General features: G+C 30.6%; 1 protein-coding gene across 2 annotated transcripts; it reads right to left on the bottom strand.

Annotated features, from left to right (window-relative positions):
- LOC105167833 lies at positions 10,925-18,125 on the bottom strand. 2 transcript variants are annotated; one of them, XM_011087663.2, is made up of 5 exons: positions 17,894-18,125; positions 16,619-16,777; positions 16,312-16,530; positions 13,645-13,849; positions 10,925-11,407 (listed from the first exon to the last, which is right to left on the bottom strand). In XM_011087663.2, the coding sequence occupies exons 1-5, from the start codon at positions 18,053-18,055 to the stop codon at positions 11,310-11,312; spliced, it is 843 nt and encodes a 280-aa protein (XP_011085965.1). In that variant the 5' UTR covers positions 18,056-18,125; the 3' UTR covers positions 10,925-11,309. The 2 variants fall into 2 exon arrangements, with proteins under 2 accessions (XP_011085965.1, XP_011085964.1); XM_011087662.2 differs by lacking the exon at positions 10,925-11,407 and having other exon boundaries at positions 13,370-13,849.

Below are 18,125 nucleotides of genomic sequence, written 5' to 3' on the forward strand. Positions count from 1 at the left end.
AAGGAACTTTAGGTGTAAAAAAAACTGTATACATTAATATGTGATGCAAATGATGTTTTATCCAATGTACTTGTCATAAATGTTCATATTTGGTTGTATATAAAGTATATGGTACCGTATAGGAGGGCTCCACGTGGCGTCATCTGAGCGTCCTTGTGTCAGATGCTGTCAAATCGAATCTCTCTTTCTGGACTGGTTTATCCGACCCGACCCGACCCGACCCGCGAGTGTACACGCAATCCCTGTCCCTTTCAGTACATTTTCAGGATTTTAAGGGTGATTTTGTCCTTTTTCTTTTGTTGAGGTAATTTTTTTTCCGTTGCTATTGAGTCATTTTCTTATAGTGTAACTACAAAAAACATTAATTTTCTTATACTAAGATAAAATCATGATAAATATATACTATTATCTACCACAATCAAATAAAATCAATGCTAAAACTTAAAGTTTTGATCATTATTAATCAATATTCACTATGATTTTTTGTTATCGCCAAAATATTTGTCATAGTTTTTGGCTATACCAAATATTTTGGCCTCGCTTGCAAAAATAACGGCTAATAACTACTGCGGAGCTGTAGTTAGTCAGTATTCACTATGATTATTTACTTTTAACCACAGTAATTAACCATAGTAAAAAAATATACATTACAAAAAATTATAAGATTTTAAAAAGTTAGTGTAACACTAAAAAAAAATAAAATAGAGATAACACAAATTATTACTTATTAGTGTATTGTAAAAAATTCAGAATAAATATAAATAAAGCATTCTTCTCAAACTTGAAAACACATTTTGTCATAAAGTTTTAAATTTGTTAAAAATTAACACGTGTAAATCATGTGCCAACTTAAATTATTGCAAAAATATATCGAAATCGATAGCAAAATTTTCAAAAATAATGCATGGACGGAATCGCAATTTCCATTGCTTATAGAACCAAAACGTCAAACACCTATTTACAATTCTGCTAATTTCAAAAGGGCGGATTACAACAAGCTTTCTTAAGATTTGTTATAATTATAAATATCTTCTCATCATTTGAAAAATTATAAATACTTTCGTAAATTTACAAAATACACCAACAAATAACCCCTTATAACAGCCCATTATAGGAGTGTATTTGTTAAAATATGCATAATTTTTATAGAAATAAGAGGTATTTATAATTATAATAAATCTCATAAAAATCTTGTAATTTACCCATTTAAAAAACTTCAAAAAGTATATGCATACTCGGTTTTTAATTAGTTATTTAACAGTATCAGAGACGGAAATAGAGACAGGATTTAGCGAAATTATATATCCGTCTCTAAAATAAAAATTATTAATAATTTATCATAAAAAAGAGTTCCGTCTCTAAATCCGTCTCTGATAAAGACGGATTTTGTTCCATCTCTAAATTTTGGTCTCTGATTCCCTATTTTCTTGTAGTGTTTCTGGAAAATGTATATGTATATATATCAATTATCTATTGAAAATTACAAGTATGCTTAATGGTTATATCACGCAATAAATTAAATAATACAAAACATTAAATCAAAGACTATATATAATAAAACAAAAATAAAGAAGTAAAAAGTAAATGGACCACATATTTGTTCGTGGAATTAGAACTCATAATTTTTTATATTTACTTTCAATTGACTTATTACTAATTTATCGAAGTTCAAATAAATTTTATTATAACCAAATTACCCTCATATATCGTCACGCATTAATGCATATGATAATGTATATCTTCATCATTATAAGAATATTTTAGTCCAAAAAAATTATTTGACCTGCAATAAATCAGTAATAATTCAACCGATGGTAAATATATATTTTCATTCAATTTTTTTATTAACATCAATAAATTTTGATTAATGGAAAACTTATTTATTAAACAAAGCAAATCTCAAGAGTGCTGGATGTTATTTTACCAAACAACAACGATGTAATAGCATGTAATATGCTCTTTATCAATTAATTAGAAGTCAAAAGCTTTGATTCAAGTCATTACGCTGCAATCTTGAAACCCTCATCTCAATCAAAACATCAAAGAGATTAACTTACAATCAGAGAACAAACGAACAATCAATACCACTATGAAAGGGAAACCAAAAATTTAAAGTAGAAGAAAGACGAAAATCCAACAACATATTTATGTAGCTTTTCAAGAGAAAATGAAAGAGAAACTGATTGTTCATCTACCCAAAAATACAGAATGAATCAAAATAACAAACCCTAACACATTTGTTGGAAACAAATATTTCAAAAATTCAAGAAAACAAAAGAGAGGGGGCATGAATGAATCATTTGGTGATGTTCTTGACCTTGTGCCATCCCTTCTTGCAAGAATCTCCCACAATCTTGAAACCCCTCTTGAAGAAGACTTTCAGCTCCTTTGCTCTCTCCTTCACTTGCTTCTCGAAACTTCCCATCTCTCTCTCTCTCTCTCTCTCTCTCTCTCTCTTATTGTTCTGCTCTTGTAAAATCAAAGAGGTGAAGAGAATTTGTGGGGTGATGGAGTTGAGAGTTTAAGATTTAAGGTGGAAGGGGCCTCGTGGGATCCAACGCGGATTGGCACGTGGCGACGATCCAATGGCAAGATTCGTGACATTGATTGCGGGGGAGAAATAGAATCATAATTGATAAGAATGGGACGTCTGAGGGTTTTATTGCACACTGGTCCCATTATTTGGGTTCAACTCATTATTATAGTTATTTTCATAATAAATTACATTAACACTCCTTAATTATATAACTTTCTTATCCTTTACGAAACTATAAAGGGATAATTACACTCATTTATCTTAAAATTTGGTATATTTATATATAAATTTTTTTTGTAGTTTGGAAAATTACATCTAACACTCTTGATATTTGCTTCCATCTAATAAATAAGTCTTCTCGTTAGTCAAAATTTACTGATATTAACAAAAAAAAAAAATGAATGAAAATTGATATTTACCCTTAATTGACTTATTACTAATTTATTGCAGGCCAAATAATTTTTTTCGACTAAATTACCCTTATAACGGTGAGGATATACCTCCTCACATGTATTAACGTGTAAAGACGTATGAGGGTAATTAATCTGATCATGAAAAAATTTATATAATCTGCAACAGATCAGTAATAAGTCAATTGGGGGTAAATATAGATTTATTTTCAAATCTTTTGTTAATATCAACAAATTCGACGAATTTTATCTAACAGATGGATTTATTTATTAAAATGAAGCAAACTTCAGGGGAGAGTGTAATTATACCAATTATAAACGCACTCCTTGAAAATATAATTGTAACTAGAAATGTCTTTATTATTTAATGACAAAATTTATACAAACACCCAATCGAATATATTACACTAAGGGGGGTGATTGGTATGTAGAAATAGAGTGGAAATGGAACAAACATTTCCAAGTTCATTCCTATATCTATGATTGGTATATTCGAGGTTTGGCAATCTTTATTCCCTTAGACAATGGATTAGCCATTCCCTCCTCCCAAAATGGTATTAGTTATTCCTAACATGTCGGGAACGAATTTTTTTTATTATAGTTATTGTATTAGTTTAATATTTAACTTTAACCATACCGTTATTAAATTAATTAAGTACTTGTCTAGTATTGAAAATAGTATGTATGTATGGTAATAAAAAGAGTGATATCAGTTTGATATTTAATTATTTTTATTAAATTCAAAATATTTTTTCACCTTGTATTGAAAAAATAATGATAGATACATTATAATTAAAATTGTTCATTTTTTTTTTTTGGCAAAAAATATGTTTATTGAATCAATAAATTATTTCTTAGTGTAAATAAATAATTATCTAATGGAATTAACTAAGAAAAAATAATTTTATTACCTTCTAATTTATTGTGTATAGCAATCACAGGAATACAATTCAAATATGATTCTTTTCCTACTCTTATTCCATTTCTAAATTAATTTCATTCCCACTATAGTTATACGATTGAATTAAGTGGGAATATAATGGATTGGGGAACGGAATATAAAGAAATCGAATTAAATAGCAATTCTATGCTTGGTATACTCGATAAATTAAAAGGTAGTAGAATTGTCATTTCTTAGTTCCTTAGTTGATTCCTTTTCATCAACATAATTCATAATTAAAAAATAATGATTAGTAAAACAATAATAATTATTTTTATGATAAAATTTCTCTTCAGTATTCTTTTAAAAAAATTATTTATTCATACTTTATTGCAAAAATAAAATTTAATTGTATAATAATAGTATTTTCGAAATTGCTTGCTAAAGGTTCTAAGCAATTATATAAGACCTCATATATTACTGAAAATATATATTTATAAAAATTATTTATTTACTTAATAAATAATTTATTGACTCGTTAAACATATAGATAATATTTTTCTGCCAAAATAAAAAAGTTAATTCGAACAATCAAATGGACTAATGTATTTAATAAATACATTTATCATTATTTACTCATTACTGAGTTAAAGAATTTTTTTGAATTTATAAAAATAATTTTAAGTATCAAAGTAATAATTTTTTTTCTTACTATGGATACATAATTATATTTTAATACTCGATACAAAAAGTGCTTAAATTTAATAATAATTAAAATTAAATATTAAAGTAATACAAGGAGAACAGAGAGAGACAGAGAACTTTAATTCCCTGCATGTTGAAACATTCTTAAATTTTTAATATATAATTGTGGGACTAATTGGTAAATATTTATAAAATTTAGTTAATTAGTAAATAAATTATAGGATTCGGGAATAAAGCAGATGACTGAACAACTCCTATATGCTAATTAAATCGTTCTAATATCGAGGTAAGTAAATGATTAGTGTCATGTATATGTGTATCTTTTATCTTGAGATTACTTTTATTGTAAGTCTGTGATTTGTGTGCTAATATCTATGAGAAGAATATGATCGTTTGATAAGTTAAGGTGAACGATTCATTGGTGAAAGCAAGGTAAATAAATAGTTCGTTTTAACCATATATGTTTCCTTTCTTGTGATACTACTTAATTTTATGAGATTCATGCTGGAACTAATGTATAAGGAATTGTATGAGTGGTTGACGGTTTAATTTAAATGAGTATGTTGTGAAAGCGAGATGAAGAAATGCAGTGGAATATTCTATTCGAGGAATAATGTGTTGTTAGTGTTTGCAAATGAACATGTATTGAGATGTGTTTACGCTACTAGTTGCTTACTGGAATGGTAATATGTGGAAACGATGGAGTGATGCAAACTGAATATAATTGTGATATGAGTACTCCTTGATGTTGTTGAATAGTCTGTGTAGCAAAATGATATGAAAAGAGCTTTGATACGATGTGAAAAGAGCTTTGATGCGAATTGAAAGATGTATAATGCAAGATAAAATTGATGAGCCTTCATGGCGTGTCAAGGGGACTCACTTAAATATTACATATTAAATGGTGAGGTTGAATTGGTGGAGAAAAATACTACATTACCTTCTAATAAGCAGACTAGAAAAAGAGGAGTTTAGTTGATTGTCTTGTTATGCATTGACTGCGTATGAAGTAAAGTTAATTGTGTTGAAATTAAAGTTGATTATATATCCAACATATGTTGTTCATGTTGTTCTTTTTGAAACTATATTTTTATGTACATGTATAAGTGATGCCGATTGTTTACTTACTGAGTTCCAGACTCATTCCTTTGCTAATATTTTTTAGGTATAGATCTTTTACCCACTGATGGCTACGTCCAAACTTTGCATTTCAGTTAGGTCAGACCAGTATGCAGTTCTTTTCCCACTCGTCAATAGAAACATAAATAACCTTTTGTGGTGGTATAAATATAAATTAAAATAAAAGAGGTGAAGTAGCTTTAGCCATTTCATTTTGTGGTATTTCATACACATACGAATAATCTTGTGGACGAGATGATAAATTTGCTAGTGAGGATGATGAGATTACGTGTATATATACTCTAAGGGTCCTGAATTATGTGCACAATTACATGTATAAATAGATTTATTTTAAGTGGAATATTTAGGAAAGATATAGTCTTAGTGCCGGTAAAGGATGCTACAAAAGGAATGGCTAATTCCTTATATAAGGGAATAAAAATTTTTATGAGAATAAGTATTCCCAAATTTAAAGCATACAAATAAAAAATGTGGGAACGGTGTACAAAAGTTTTATAAAGAATAAGAAGCGTTTGTGTAAGTAAATCTAACACTAACAAAGTAAATATAATATACCCTTATTTCTAAAATGTTTGTACTTTTTTCTTGTTATATATCCATTACAATCATATCATAATCTCAATTGTAAATAATTATATCAATAAATATATTGATTATTAATATAAAATAATAATATTTATAATTAATAAATAACTATTTAAATAAAAAAAAATAACAACCTTCGTGGAATTCAAATGCATGAGTTTACAATCATATGGATTGACACATCCTATTAAGAATTCTTTTATATTAGCAATGGAAGCATATTTTTTATGTGTCGATTTATTTTTTTTATTATATGTATTTAAATAAATAAAAGAAGAAGATAAAGTGAATAAATGATTAAAACTAATTAAATAAATTAATCTTAAAATGCATGAATAAAGAATTATAAATAAAATTATTTAATTAAAAAAATAATTATTTGTGGAACAAATAAGTATATTTAGGTTATATAGCTCACATTTTGTCAAAAAAAAAGGTAGAAACTTTAAGATTTTCAACTATTAATATATAGTATATATTTATATATACGTATACATAAAATCATGTTGATAGTATATTAGATTATACTAATATGTGATTTAATTCAATAATCTTCAAATATAGTATTTTTCTCCCTATAGATAATATTGATATTGAAAGAAGAATCTGAGTTTTTATTTGATTCTTAAAGTACATTTAATTTATTCTTGAAGCACATAACTATAATTGTGAGAGCACTTTATTCTTGAATTTCTATTAATTTTTAGGATAAATTACATCAATACTCCCTGATATTAGGTTCAATTGTACAAATACCCCCTACTATTTAAAAATTTACAAGTAATTGAATTCTTTAATATTTTAGTTATAATTATAAGTACACCCCATATTCTTTAAGGTACGTAATTTTTTTTGCTAACCTCAACATTTTTCTTCCTAATCCTAACGAAAAAGGGATAGGTATTAAAACTGAATTTTCAGACGTGGTGCAAGTATAATTTCAAACTTTTTTAGGGGAAAGTTTAATTTCACATTTTCAGAGGGGATCTAAGTGTAATTAACCCTTATTTTTAGGGTAAACATTGACACTCCCTGATGGTAGGTCCAATTATACAAGTACCCCCTCTTTTTTTACAAAATTACAAGTGATTCTTTAAGGATGTAGCTATGATTACAAATACACCCCATACTCAATAGCGAATTCTACACAAACACCTCTCAAAATCCATACACTAACAATCCTCGAATGTTGTGCATTTAATTTTTCAAAAGTCATCTAATATTTATATAATTAGACCTAACCTCAAAATGTGTCGATATAATTTATCTTAATTTTTATTACAACTATCATCCATCAACAAGCTCAATCGTAACTATAGTCTCGCCAAAATTCCGATCATAATCAAATACCCACAAAATAAAAATTTATAGCAATGTGATGAATTAGTTCATTTGGCTTTATATGTAAATAATAAAAATATTAATCACATTTGAAGTCAAGTGAAAAAATAGACTTAATTAATTTAGGACAACACAAGTTATTACATTGTTAGGCGCAAAACCTTAACATAAGGGTAATGTCACTACATCGTACTATACATTTATGTCACTTTATTTCGTATTCTGTTAGGTAAAATATTTGACGAATTATATCTTAGTTGTAGTTAACTGTATTTCTTATGACTTCATTGAAAAGAATTTTAAGTTTTAGTAATAGATTACAATTTTATAATTTATATGTGTTATTAGATCTATCTTCTTCCTTTTTTCTTTTTTGGGGTAAAATTACATGTTTTATTCTGTAATTTTATGTCGTTAGCACTTTGGTCCTGTATTTATTCTATTTATATACTTAGTTCTTTTTTCGACAAATTTAGTCGTGGGCATCTCACATTTAGTCCTTTTTTGACAAATTTAGTTCTATTTCGACAATTTTGGTCTCTTTCATACTGAAATAGATCTCATTTTTTTTTCTTTCTTGAAATTATGAATCGTTATAACCAAAATTGTCAATACAGGACTATATTTATCATAAAATGACCAAATGTGAGATGTTCTGAACTGAATTCATCAAAATATGATTAAATACATAAATAGAGTAAGTCGTAGAACAAAAAATGCTAATAACTTAAAGTTATAAAATCAAATATATTATTTTATTTTATTTTTTTACATTAGTTGTCTATCATACGTCGATATTAAAATAAAGAATATGGATTCAGAATGGCAATAAAAAAATTATTGGATTATTTAAGGCCAATATTTTATTTTCATGTCCTTAATTTAATTTTATTTTTTTTAAAATATATTTTTAAGTGATTTATTATTATAATTATACATAAGACAAATCATTAACAACCAACAACAAATCATTAAAACATAACAATTATACATTAATGGGATTTGTCATGACCAACTTCATAAATTGAACTCATCCTCGTTTTAATCTTTAGAAGTTGAGAATTCAATCCTTCAACATATGCCATAATTAAAATATTTTTTGAATTCAAAAGAATAATTACTCAATTCAAAAATAACTGATTTTACATGTTGACATTAAGCATATTTATTTTGTGGGCGAGGGTTATTTGAAAGTAAAATTGTAAATTTTCACAATACGACTAAAACTGAGTATTTTATCTTTCGGGTCCCTACTAATACTGGGATGCAAACATGATTAGACACCTTGGTAATATATACCGTAAATTATGGACGTCCATCCTTAGCTAACGTGTATCAGGATCTAGCTAATATGTGAAGAGACTCTACTTAAAAAATACACTCGCAAGGCTGAAACTAAAAAGAAATGACAGGCCTGCACAAGTGGCGTAACATGTCATGTAGTTTAATTCGATACAAGTATTTTTATTAGACATTCGAATAATTCACAAAAGTAAGTACATTTTCATTTTTTGAATTGATGGAAATTAAAAACAAAAATCTTGTTTGTATATATAAAAATATGTAAAAAAGGGTTATTACATTTAGTATCAAAATAACTAATTCTTGAACATTGAAGAAAATACAAGGAAATAATTATCTACTTTTCTCATAAACTTAAATGTGAACTTAATCTTTTAAAAAAAATTTGAGACTTTGATGTATATATTTTATTTATAGTGAGGCCAAAAGGAAAGACAAATTTGCAACTGATAAGTGTTTTGCCACTCTTCTCCAATAATCAGTTGCTGTAAAGGCCAAACTACTTTTTCAACATTCAAATGGAAGATTCTTCACTTCATTACACAATTGAGCCACTTAATATTACCTGTTTCAATGTTGTTACGAACTCCACCTCCACTATGTGCTGGTAGACGCCAACTAATAGAGTATTTGGCTTCACCTTTTTAGAAATATTTTATACGTTAACACATTTTATAAAATTATATTTTATTTTAAAGTGTTTAAATGAAATAAAATTATAGTAACAATTTATAGTTATTAGATGAATTTGAGGAGTTTGTTAAAATTTTAAAAAGTTAGTTGAAAACTTCTTTTACTAAGCTAATTATTCTTACCACCTCCTATTTGCTCATTTACAAATTCACTGACTTAACATCGGAAGCTTATAATTTACGCCTTCCCAATGTTGTCTTTACATATTCTTTTCTTAAAGAGCATCACATAATCGGATTACAAAGCTTGCTATGTATTTTGGAGCTTTTTGGAAATAGATTTTAGTATCTAAACACTTTTTTAAATTCGAGCATACAACAGGTAGATTTTGAGTATTTTTTCTAATGAAAATCTTAGATCTATCTCAAATCAATCAAAATTCCTGTTACAGTATGTCTGAAATCATTTCTAACCAGTTTTAAAGACTTGCTAATCGAACAATTTTTGTCCTGAAATGTTGCCACCTTCTGGAATAACTTTTGACACATAAATTGTGTCATAAAGAGACATGGGGTATGGTTTGCTAGGGCTAAGGACATGATGGTCCTTCATTGCGTGGGGTTACTACAGCTGGGCTGGGGAAGAATAACACAGAGCCTTTTGTTTAGTTTTACCAGCCAAGCATGATGATGCTTCTTCCATCACACGGCGGCCCCATTACATGGGAGAGAGTGCTAAAACATGCAATCCAGCTTCTTGGAATAAAGTGATTTTGAGCATGCTCACTAAAGTGTTCTGTACAAGAACAAAGTATAATCTTTCTGATTAATTACATCAAGCTTTCCTGGAATTTTAGAAAATTATAAATATTGAAAAAATTTATTGATACCATAATTATACAACCCTAGGACGGTAAGATGGAAACGTGTCAGCTTTACCCTTCAAAGATTTTTTGTTCCCTTTTTTTAGAATTTTTGAAGAAATGGTTAAAAAAACTAATGCTGTGCAATGTCCCATTTGCCCCTCTATGTTTATGCCTTTTATATTGTTTAAAAAGGCATTTTAGTCTATAAAAGAATGTTTTCGACAATTCAGTCCAAAATCTTCAGTGTAACCCCAATTGAAGCTAACAAAATGCCCACTGTTGGACGGACAGTTTTAGGGGGTTATTTTTAAATTTTTCAAACACGGGTATTTACAATTGTATCAAATTTCAAGGGAGTTCAATGTAATTTTACCTAATCTTTTCTCCAACCTGTCATTGTTGAAGGTACAGAAGGAGCCTTTTTTTTCTTCCCTCACATTTCCTGCATTTTGTGCAGTTGGAAACTTCCAGGGGTTCTTCTTATGAAACAAGTAGGGCATAGGAAACAACATAAGAAATATTCCAAGAGGAAAGGGCTGTTGAAATTTGAAGCCACCAAGAGTATGTGTATTACATGCAAGCAACATGGGTGGCACACAATGCAGTGGAACTTAGTACTTTATTCTGCTTCTACAAGACCGGCCGTTAGCAGGAGCCAGGATGTACATTTGGTGTCAATAAGAAACAGAAAAAACTGTTTGAATCCGATATTACAGAATAGCATAATACAAGATGACAGCGGAATTTGGGCTTTACATGGTCATGTTTCACTAGTTTATACCAAGTTCGCGACCGATGAGAGACCTCAAAACATGACCAACATCAATAATCTGCTTCCTATTGCGTTCCCACTTCTTAGACCTTCCTAGTCTATCCAACGTTTTGCAGATACAATCAAATGTGACTGCAACACTATGTTGCTGGAAACCATCTTGTACCGGCATGGTGCATTAGTTCAGAGTCATTTTCAGTTAATAGCAATGTCGATGATGTAGAGGATGCCAAGAGTGCTAGAGAAACACCATCAACATTCAATTCAATAATTATGATATAAAGAATCTACCTATTTATTTGTAGGCATATAAAATAAGAAACCTAATCTATTTCTCAACGTTATTCATCGTGCCAGATTCAAATCAGGCTCCAAAAGATAATTCAACTACAAAACAAGTCAACCAAACAAAAGGATCTAATTAAAAGAAATTCCTGACTCGTCTAAATAACTAATGTAAATATCCTGTCTAAATATATATTATTTGATATTATTCTTTATATGCAATTATTTTCGATCCCAATTATTTCTTCCCCCTGTGGAAAAGACTTTCCCTAGAAAGCGAGTATGAAGATAATATTGATAAACATCCAAAAAGATGATATAGCGCAGTTGAGAGGTCTGCAAATCAAAATCATCTTTAGCATGAAATGAACTGCAATAAAGGATGTGGTATTCAAGATTGGCAACCAGAATTTTTTCAACAAAAGGCTCCATCGAGGGAACAAGTCCAACTATATTATCAGAGGCAAAATGTAAAAGAAACAGCAAAAGGTCTTACAAATCATTAATCCTCTATATGAAAATTGATTGAACATTCAACTCCAATGGTATGTCCATGCTCAAGGATGGATATGCTTTCCTTGGATATGGAATCAAAATAGAGATTGAAAAAAGAGTTGGTGGATTATCGCCAGGATGGATATACTCAAATTATAGAGCAGAACAATTAGCATCAAGCACTAGAACACTATTCCGCAACCAAACACACATCGCTGAAAGTGACATGTGATTCAACCAAATAGCTAAAACTCAACTTCAACAGAAGCATGTCAACGTCACAAACGGAAATGGCTCAAGTAGAACAAATGAAGAGAACGAGGGCTAGCATGGGTAGCCAATGACAGCCAAGTGAGGGTCATCAATTTGGAAGGCATGCAGATGTATTAGTAGAGAGTTCAAGTTGGTTTTCAATAGGGGGGGAATGTCAAGGGAGCAAGTGTGGTAATTAGTCTCAAATGGGATGGTTTTTGCAACACATGACTCATGCTTGCTCAAGTTTCCCCTTTCTCACCTTGATACACAAATTCCACCATAGACAAGAATATATGACTTATTTGTCTCAGTAAAAGGAAAATTGGAGGATTCATCAATTCTTTTCTCTAATAAGACGTTCACATCACTTTCTATCTGTCCTAAGAAGACATCATTCAACGTCCAAACAAGCTTGATAAAATTTCATCCAAAGAAGTAAAATAAACTTCAGGAAGGGCATAAAAGATATTCCGAGTTGACCTATAAAGATAATCAACATTGCACTCTGAGTATCCGCAAATGAGCCATAAAATGCAACAAGAGTTGCTCATTGAGCATAATACTTGGAAAAAAGTTGCGTCAAGTTGGTATATATTTGGTTGTAGAACACAATTGATCCATGTATTCTAGAGTAACATATTTACTTCAAAAGTTACTTATTTGGGATCAAGTAGGTGTGTAGTGATTCTCCATAACCACTAATATTAACTAAATGTATTAGTAATACGTATATCAAATAAACAAAAAAGTTAAGCCATATGAAAAATATATCTATTTGATATAATATATGTCTATATATGAATATCTATTACATATTCAATATAAATATAACTAAACTTACAATAATATACAATATTACATGCGCTAAACATATATATACACAAAATACCTACATATACATATAGATCTTATATATAGTGTATGTGTTATATGTATACTCTTTTGTGTATATTTAATGAATTTCATAATAATATTCTATTTGTGTGACAAATATAATAAATTTAAGATATAAAGAAAGGTTGTATTAGTATTTTAAAAAGTGGTTGTTTTAGTAAAATAAAAAATTTGGTTCAATGGGGGAGGGCGGAATTGCTAATCCCTACTTTTGGGACTTAGGAATCCGTATAAGCTATGCCAGACATATGAACGGGAATGAATCTATGAATGACAAATCTATTTGCAATTCATACTTAAACCATCCCAAAGGGTTTAAATTAATATGCTGTAAGCCTTATAACAAATGTTCTAAATAAACCACCCAACACTTGCAGAAAATCAAAATGGGTAAGAGCTCAAAAGGCACTTATGATATAAATGTAAAGAACAGGATCAGGGCATTGTACAACGAATGTATTGCTACTGAAGATCTTAGGTTTCCTGTCCAACAATAAGAGCATCCAAGTACAAGTCCAACAATGAGAAGTTGTAAGAAATTCTCACCAGAGAAGTGAGCTGCGCTGAAAACAATTGAACTGACTGTAACTGCTTGCTGCCATTTCATTTTGGAGGCAAGAGATGTTAGAAAAAAGCCTCGGTACACAACTTCTTCCAGCAATGGTGTGATAATGCAATAGACGAGAATGCAGGCTGTTATAGAGCTTGAGCCACTAGAAAGAATTTCTTTGAGAAAGGGATTGTTCACATCCTGCAATGTTAAGTAAATTGATGAAAAAATCAGACAGTGATGCTAGGCTTGGAAGACATCAATGACTCAAACCTTCATTAAAGATGTTTGCCCCACTTGCTCTAGATGAATGGAAGCAAATAAAAAAATTGACAAACAAACTTCAGAGGAAACAAATTTGAATTATATATACATCTTGGTCCGACAAAAAATTTGAAGAGAACATGGAAGATAATAGAAAAGCAATCAACAAAGAAAGCAGTAGTACAAATCAAAACTGTTATATTTTGCATAGTTGGAAAATTCTGATTGCTTTATCCTCCAATGTTAGTTAGGACCCTGCTTGGGTAGTCTATTCATTGTGCTGTCACTGCAGAACCATATTCTCTACCAGAAAACAGAGAGAAGAAATGTGTTCTGAACACTAGCTAGAGTCATACAAGAACCTAGCAAGTTGTGCCATTTGCACAGTGCAATAATTTCATACAATAAAAGAGAGAACAAGATTAGAATACATTCTGATTCAAGATAACATATGCATAATCATACAATAGAATAAAACCAGTTGTTGAGGTATGTACCTAAGCATAATTCGGACGGAAAAAATCATTTCAGCCACTTGCATAATTTAGATAATGTCCTGGCTTTAGACGTACATGAAGTACAAGAAGACAGGCATAGATGGTCACGTGTATTAGTAACTTTAGAACTTAAAAAAATGATCATAATATGCAAATCTTAGATTTATTGGGTTCTTCTTCAAAAAGATCCTCCTAGCACTTAACATCATGGGAGGCCCATGGTACATGGTACTCTAGGTTTGTTTTTGCACCATGTTAATTTAATAGTGAAGGTTAGGTTGATCTTCCTATTAGTAGAGAATACTCTAGAACTCCAAGTTTCTATCTTAGGTCAAGCTTGAAAATCAACTTGGGCTTCTGGGTGTTTTTTACAAATGTAGTGCGTTGATTTTACTTTATGTTGTTACAGTACGTTTTCCAATGGGTTTATCAATTTTTATAGAATTTTTAGAATAATTCTCTTTATGCTTATATTTCCAAATAAACTACACTTTCTAACTAATCCTGAAATATTTTAGTTACGGGGATATTTTACTAATCAGAAGATGGTTTGTTAAGATGAAAAGTTTATTACAAAATCTCATGTGTACTTAATCTTATACAATTTTTGTAAGCTTAATTGTCCAACTAAAATATTTATTTGATAGCTTTTAATTATGTATTGACGATTTTGCGCATAAGTTTCATTAAAAATTGACTTGAAGAACTAAAGTGAATTATAATTAAAATGTTAGGGACTATAAGGCAACGAATTAAACATTAGAGACTAAAGTGATACAAAACATAATTTTAGGGGCTACTAGTGATTTTGCTCGGTTGGGATTCTCAAGCTTCCATGTTAATGTACCTAAAGAGAAGTTTCATTAGCTAAATATTGTTGACATGATCTCCTACCACTTGAGTTATATGTTGTTTAGCCTATTGCATAAACATCTTCATTTTCTTATTCCTGAGATGATCAAAATTATTCGCAAGGCAAGATGCGAGGGATAGGATAAATGCATGCCCCTTTAAGACAGGAACTTCTGGTTATATAATCTTTATGGACTGTGAGGTTCTTAGTTATATTGGTTTTTACAGATGAAATTATTAAATGAAGAGGATGATAAAAGCAAATTGTTGGTGGTTAAACACAAAAAAATAAAAACCCACGTCCTTCGGCAACATCTTTTCTGTTAGTTTAAGTTAAATGATGATGGTAAGTTTTATATGAATGAAGTTATTTTTCTATCCTTACACTTTTCACCAAAGTTCACTATCTCAAGATGGGCCAATCCAAATAGGGAAATTGCATAAGGCTTTTAGAGCTCCAAAAGATTTATCTTGATTTTATTTTAACCAAAAAGATAACACCTTCAGTAGAGAGATGAGATGTACAGGACACTAAACAATCATATTGGCCTAAAGTATCATCATTACATTTACAAGATGCACCTAAAATCAACTATGCTCTGGATGTACTTCATAGAATGTATCAATCCTTGGATTACGCCTGCCTTTTGCCTGTTGGAGGATATTGTGTATGTTTTGTTTTTGAGAGTGCGGTGAATATATTTTTTCCTTATCAAAAGAGGGGATGGACTGGGAGCAAGCAAGAGAAAAGGTAAGAGCTGTCAATCTTCACTTGTCTCATCCCCAACCTCTAGGAAAAATTCATTATGTATCCGGTTTTAGTGAACATTGCAAAGCTAATGCGATATCTCACCTTGACTGATGTTTCGGACAGCCACATTAGGTTTGTCCAAGATATTCATCAAGAAAGACAGAAGCTAAAAACCATAAACAGAGATATCATGATGTCACAAGAAAACTAATTGTGGAATTTCAGTTGACCTCTTCTCCAAGTTCAATTCTTAATGCCCTGGTCCATTTTATCAATCAATAAAACATGACTAAGCTTACCTTGTGTCCCATCAGTCCGTCTGCAATATATGAAGTAATGAAAATCAACGAAAGAAGGAATCCGAAACCAAGGACTGACGCCAGCAACCAGCTCCTCTGGTTTCGCATTTCGTCATCCCGAAAGAAATCTTGGAGATCATATTGAGGCTTCCCAGGATACTGAAGAAGTAGCAGAACGATGCCAAGCTCCAAGGATTGAATCCCAAGTATTAAGAATGCCTGCGCTGGGGAAAAAAATAAAAAAGATGAGAACAGGTTGGTGCAATTTCATTCATTAAGTTTCACATAGAAAACAGGAAGAATTTACCTCCATCTGTGGATTAAGAACAGGTTGATGCAATATCCTGGCAGCTGCAGACAGGCCACCATAACTCAAAGGAATGTGGAGGCTAAACATGTAAAAACCCATAGAGCTCCATACACTTCCAGTATCAGCATGAATATCTTTTCTGAGAACTGAGAAACCCTGTTAAGAGAAGCAACAAATTACATGTTTTAAATGATAAGCTACACAAATAGAAGACCTGAAGAGAAACACAATTCTACATGCAACCTATTTTCAACGGATGGACGGCCATGTAAATTTAATTGTAAACCTAGTTAATACGATATAAAGTTGCATTCATGGAATTCCAGAACCATTAATTAGATTTTTGCTCCAATTTCTTCGTTTCGTTTCAATTTCCATTCGCCAGATTGCAGCTACTTCAAGGTTCTACTCGACAACTAGCATTAAGACAAATTCAAGGGCCAATTACAATTGAGTAACTGCACCTATACATTAAGAATAATGTGTCAACACATATTGACACTTCCACTGTATACGAGTATTAGTTTCTGTCTAAAGCACGATCATTATCTGATTGTTAACATAATGATTAGTTTGTTGGGTATTTACTTCTAGAAATAAGTAACTTTTCTTCAGCCAAATAATATAACCTCAACTTTTTCACCCAAGACATGGACGCAAAACAATTTATCAGTACAAAGTGGGAGTATCCCTACAGAAAAATCAAGAATACTAGCTTACAATTCAAACTTCTGATTAGTTTACAATCCAACTTGAATCACGCACACTCAGATACATGCATAAAAAGGTTTGCAGAGAATTCCTCTGGAAAATCAACTCTCTAACTTATAGAAACACAATTCTATTCACACGTTGGTCAATTGCACTAGGGCCATCATCCACAAAATGATAAAGGACGAGACACGTGGAAACACCACAACCCAAAAATCTAGGGTATACTCAAACTCTGGCCAGCACCAGATTCTGGAAGAAACCAGATGATTTCTCATAAGGTTTACAATACAATTTTCCTTTTGAGACTTCTACACATCACCTGATTCCAGCACTCAAATATTAACAGCACGAATCATAAACTACATGTCGCCAATTGCTCTAAATGAACAGTGCCCTCAGATTGGATAACTACATAACCGGGTAAGAATTTTCGTAGACATGTGCTTGTTATGACAAGCAAGCTTGAAACAATTCAAATAGCAAAAATTTATAAACCCAAATAGTAGCAATAACAACAGCAGCAACAACAATAATACAAAAGCGTAAAACCGAAATTACCTCTTGGGATTCTGAGGTGTTTTCATTTTTTATACAACGACACCTGAAAGAAGAAGCAGCACTGCTGAAGAAGTTGCAGTTGAGCAGCACTTTTTTGTAACTTTTGCAGAAATTTGTGGGAGAGACGCACATCAAAGGAGTATGTATAAGAGCAGTATCCATCTCGCAGTAATTTTCGACGCTTATTCAACAATTTCTTCAGTTAGCTCAAGGGTTCTTCGGCCTTTCTTTG

The sequence above is a fragment of the Sesamum indicum genome, linkage group LG8 (assembly GCF_000512975.1).
Source record: "Sesamum indicum cultivar Zhongzhi No. 13 linkage group LG8, S_indicum_v1.0, whole genome shotgun sequence".
Lineage (NCBI taxonomy): Eukaryota > Viridiplantae > Streptophyta > Magnoliopsida > Lamiales > Pedaliaceae > Sesamum > Sesamum indicum.

What these genes read in the sequence shown, in the direction of transcription:
- LOC105167833 (XM_011087662.2), bottom strand. Translation starts at nt 18,055, where the DNA reads ATGGATACTGCTCTTATACATACTCCTTTGATGTGCGTCTCTCCCACA. An exon ending in TTCTTAATCCACAGATGGAG is followed by an intron (nt 16,531 to 16,618) that starts GTAAATTCTTCC and finishes TCCCCAGCGCAG; the next exon opens with GCATTCTTAATACTTGGGAT. An exon ending in ACGGACTGATGGGACACAAG is followed by an intron (nt 13,850 to 16,311) that starts GTAAGCTTAGTC and finishes TTAACATTGCAG; the next exon opens with GATGTGAACAATCCCTTTCT.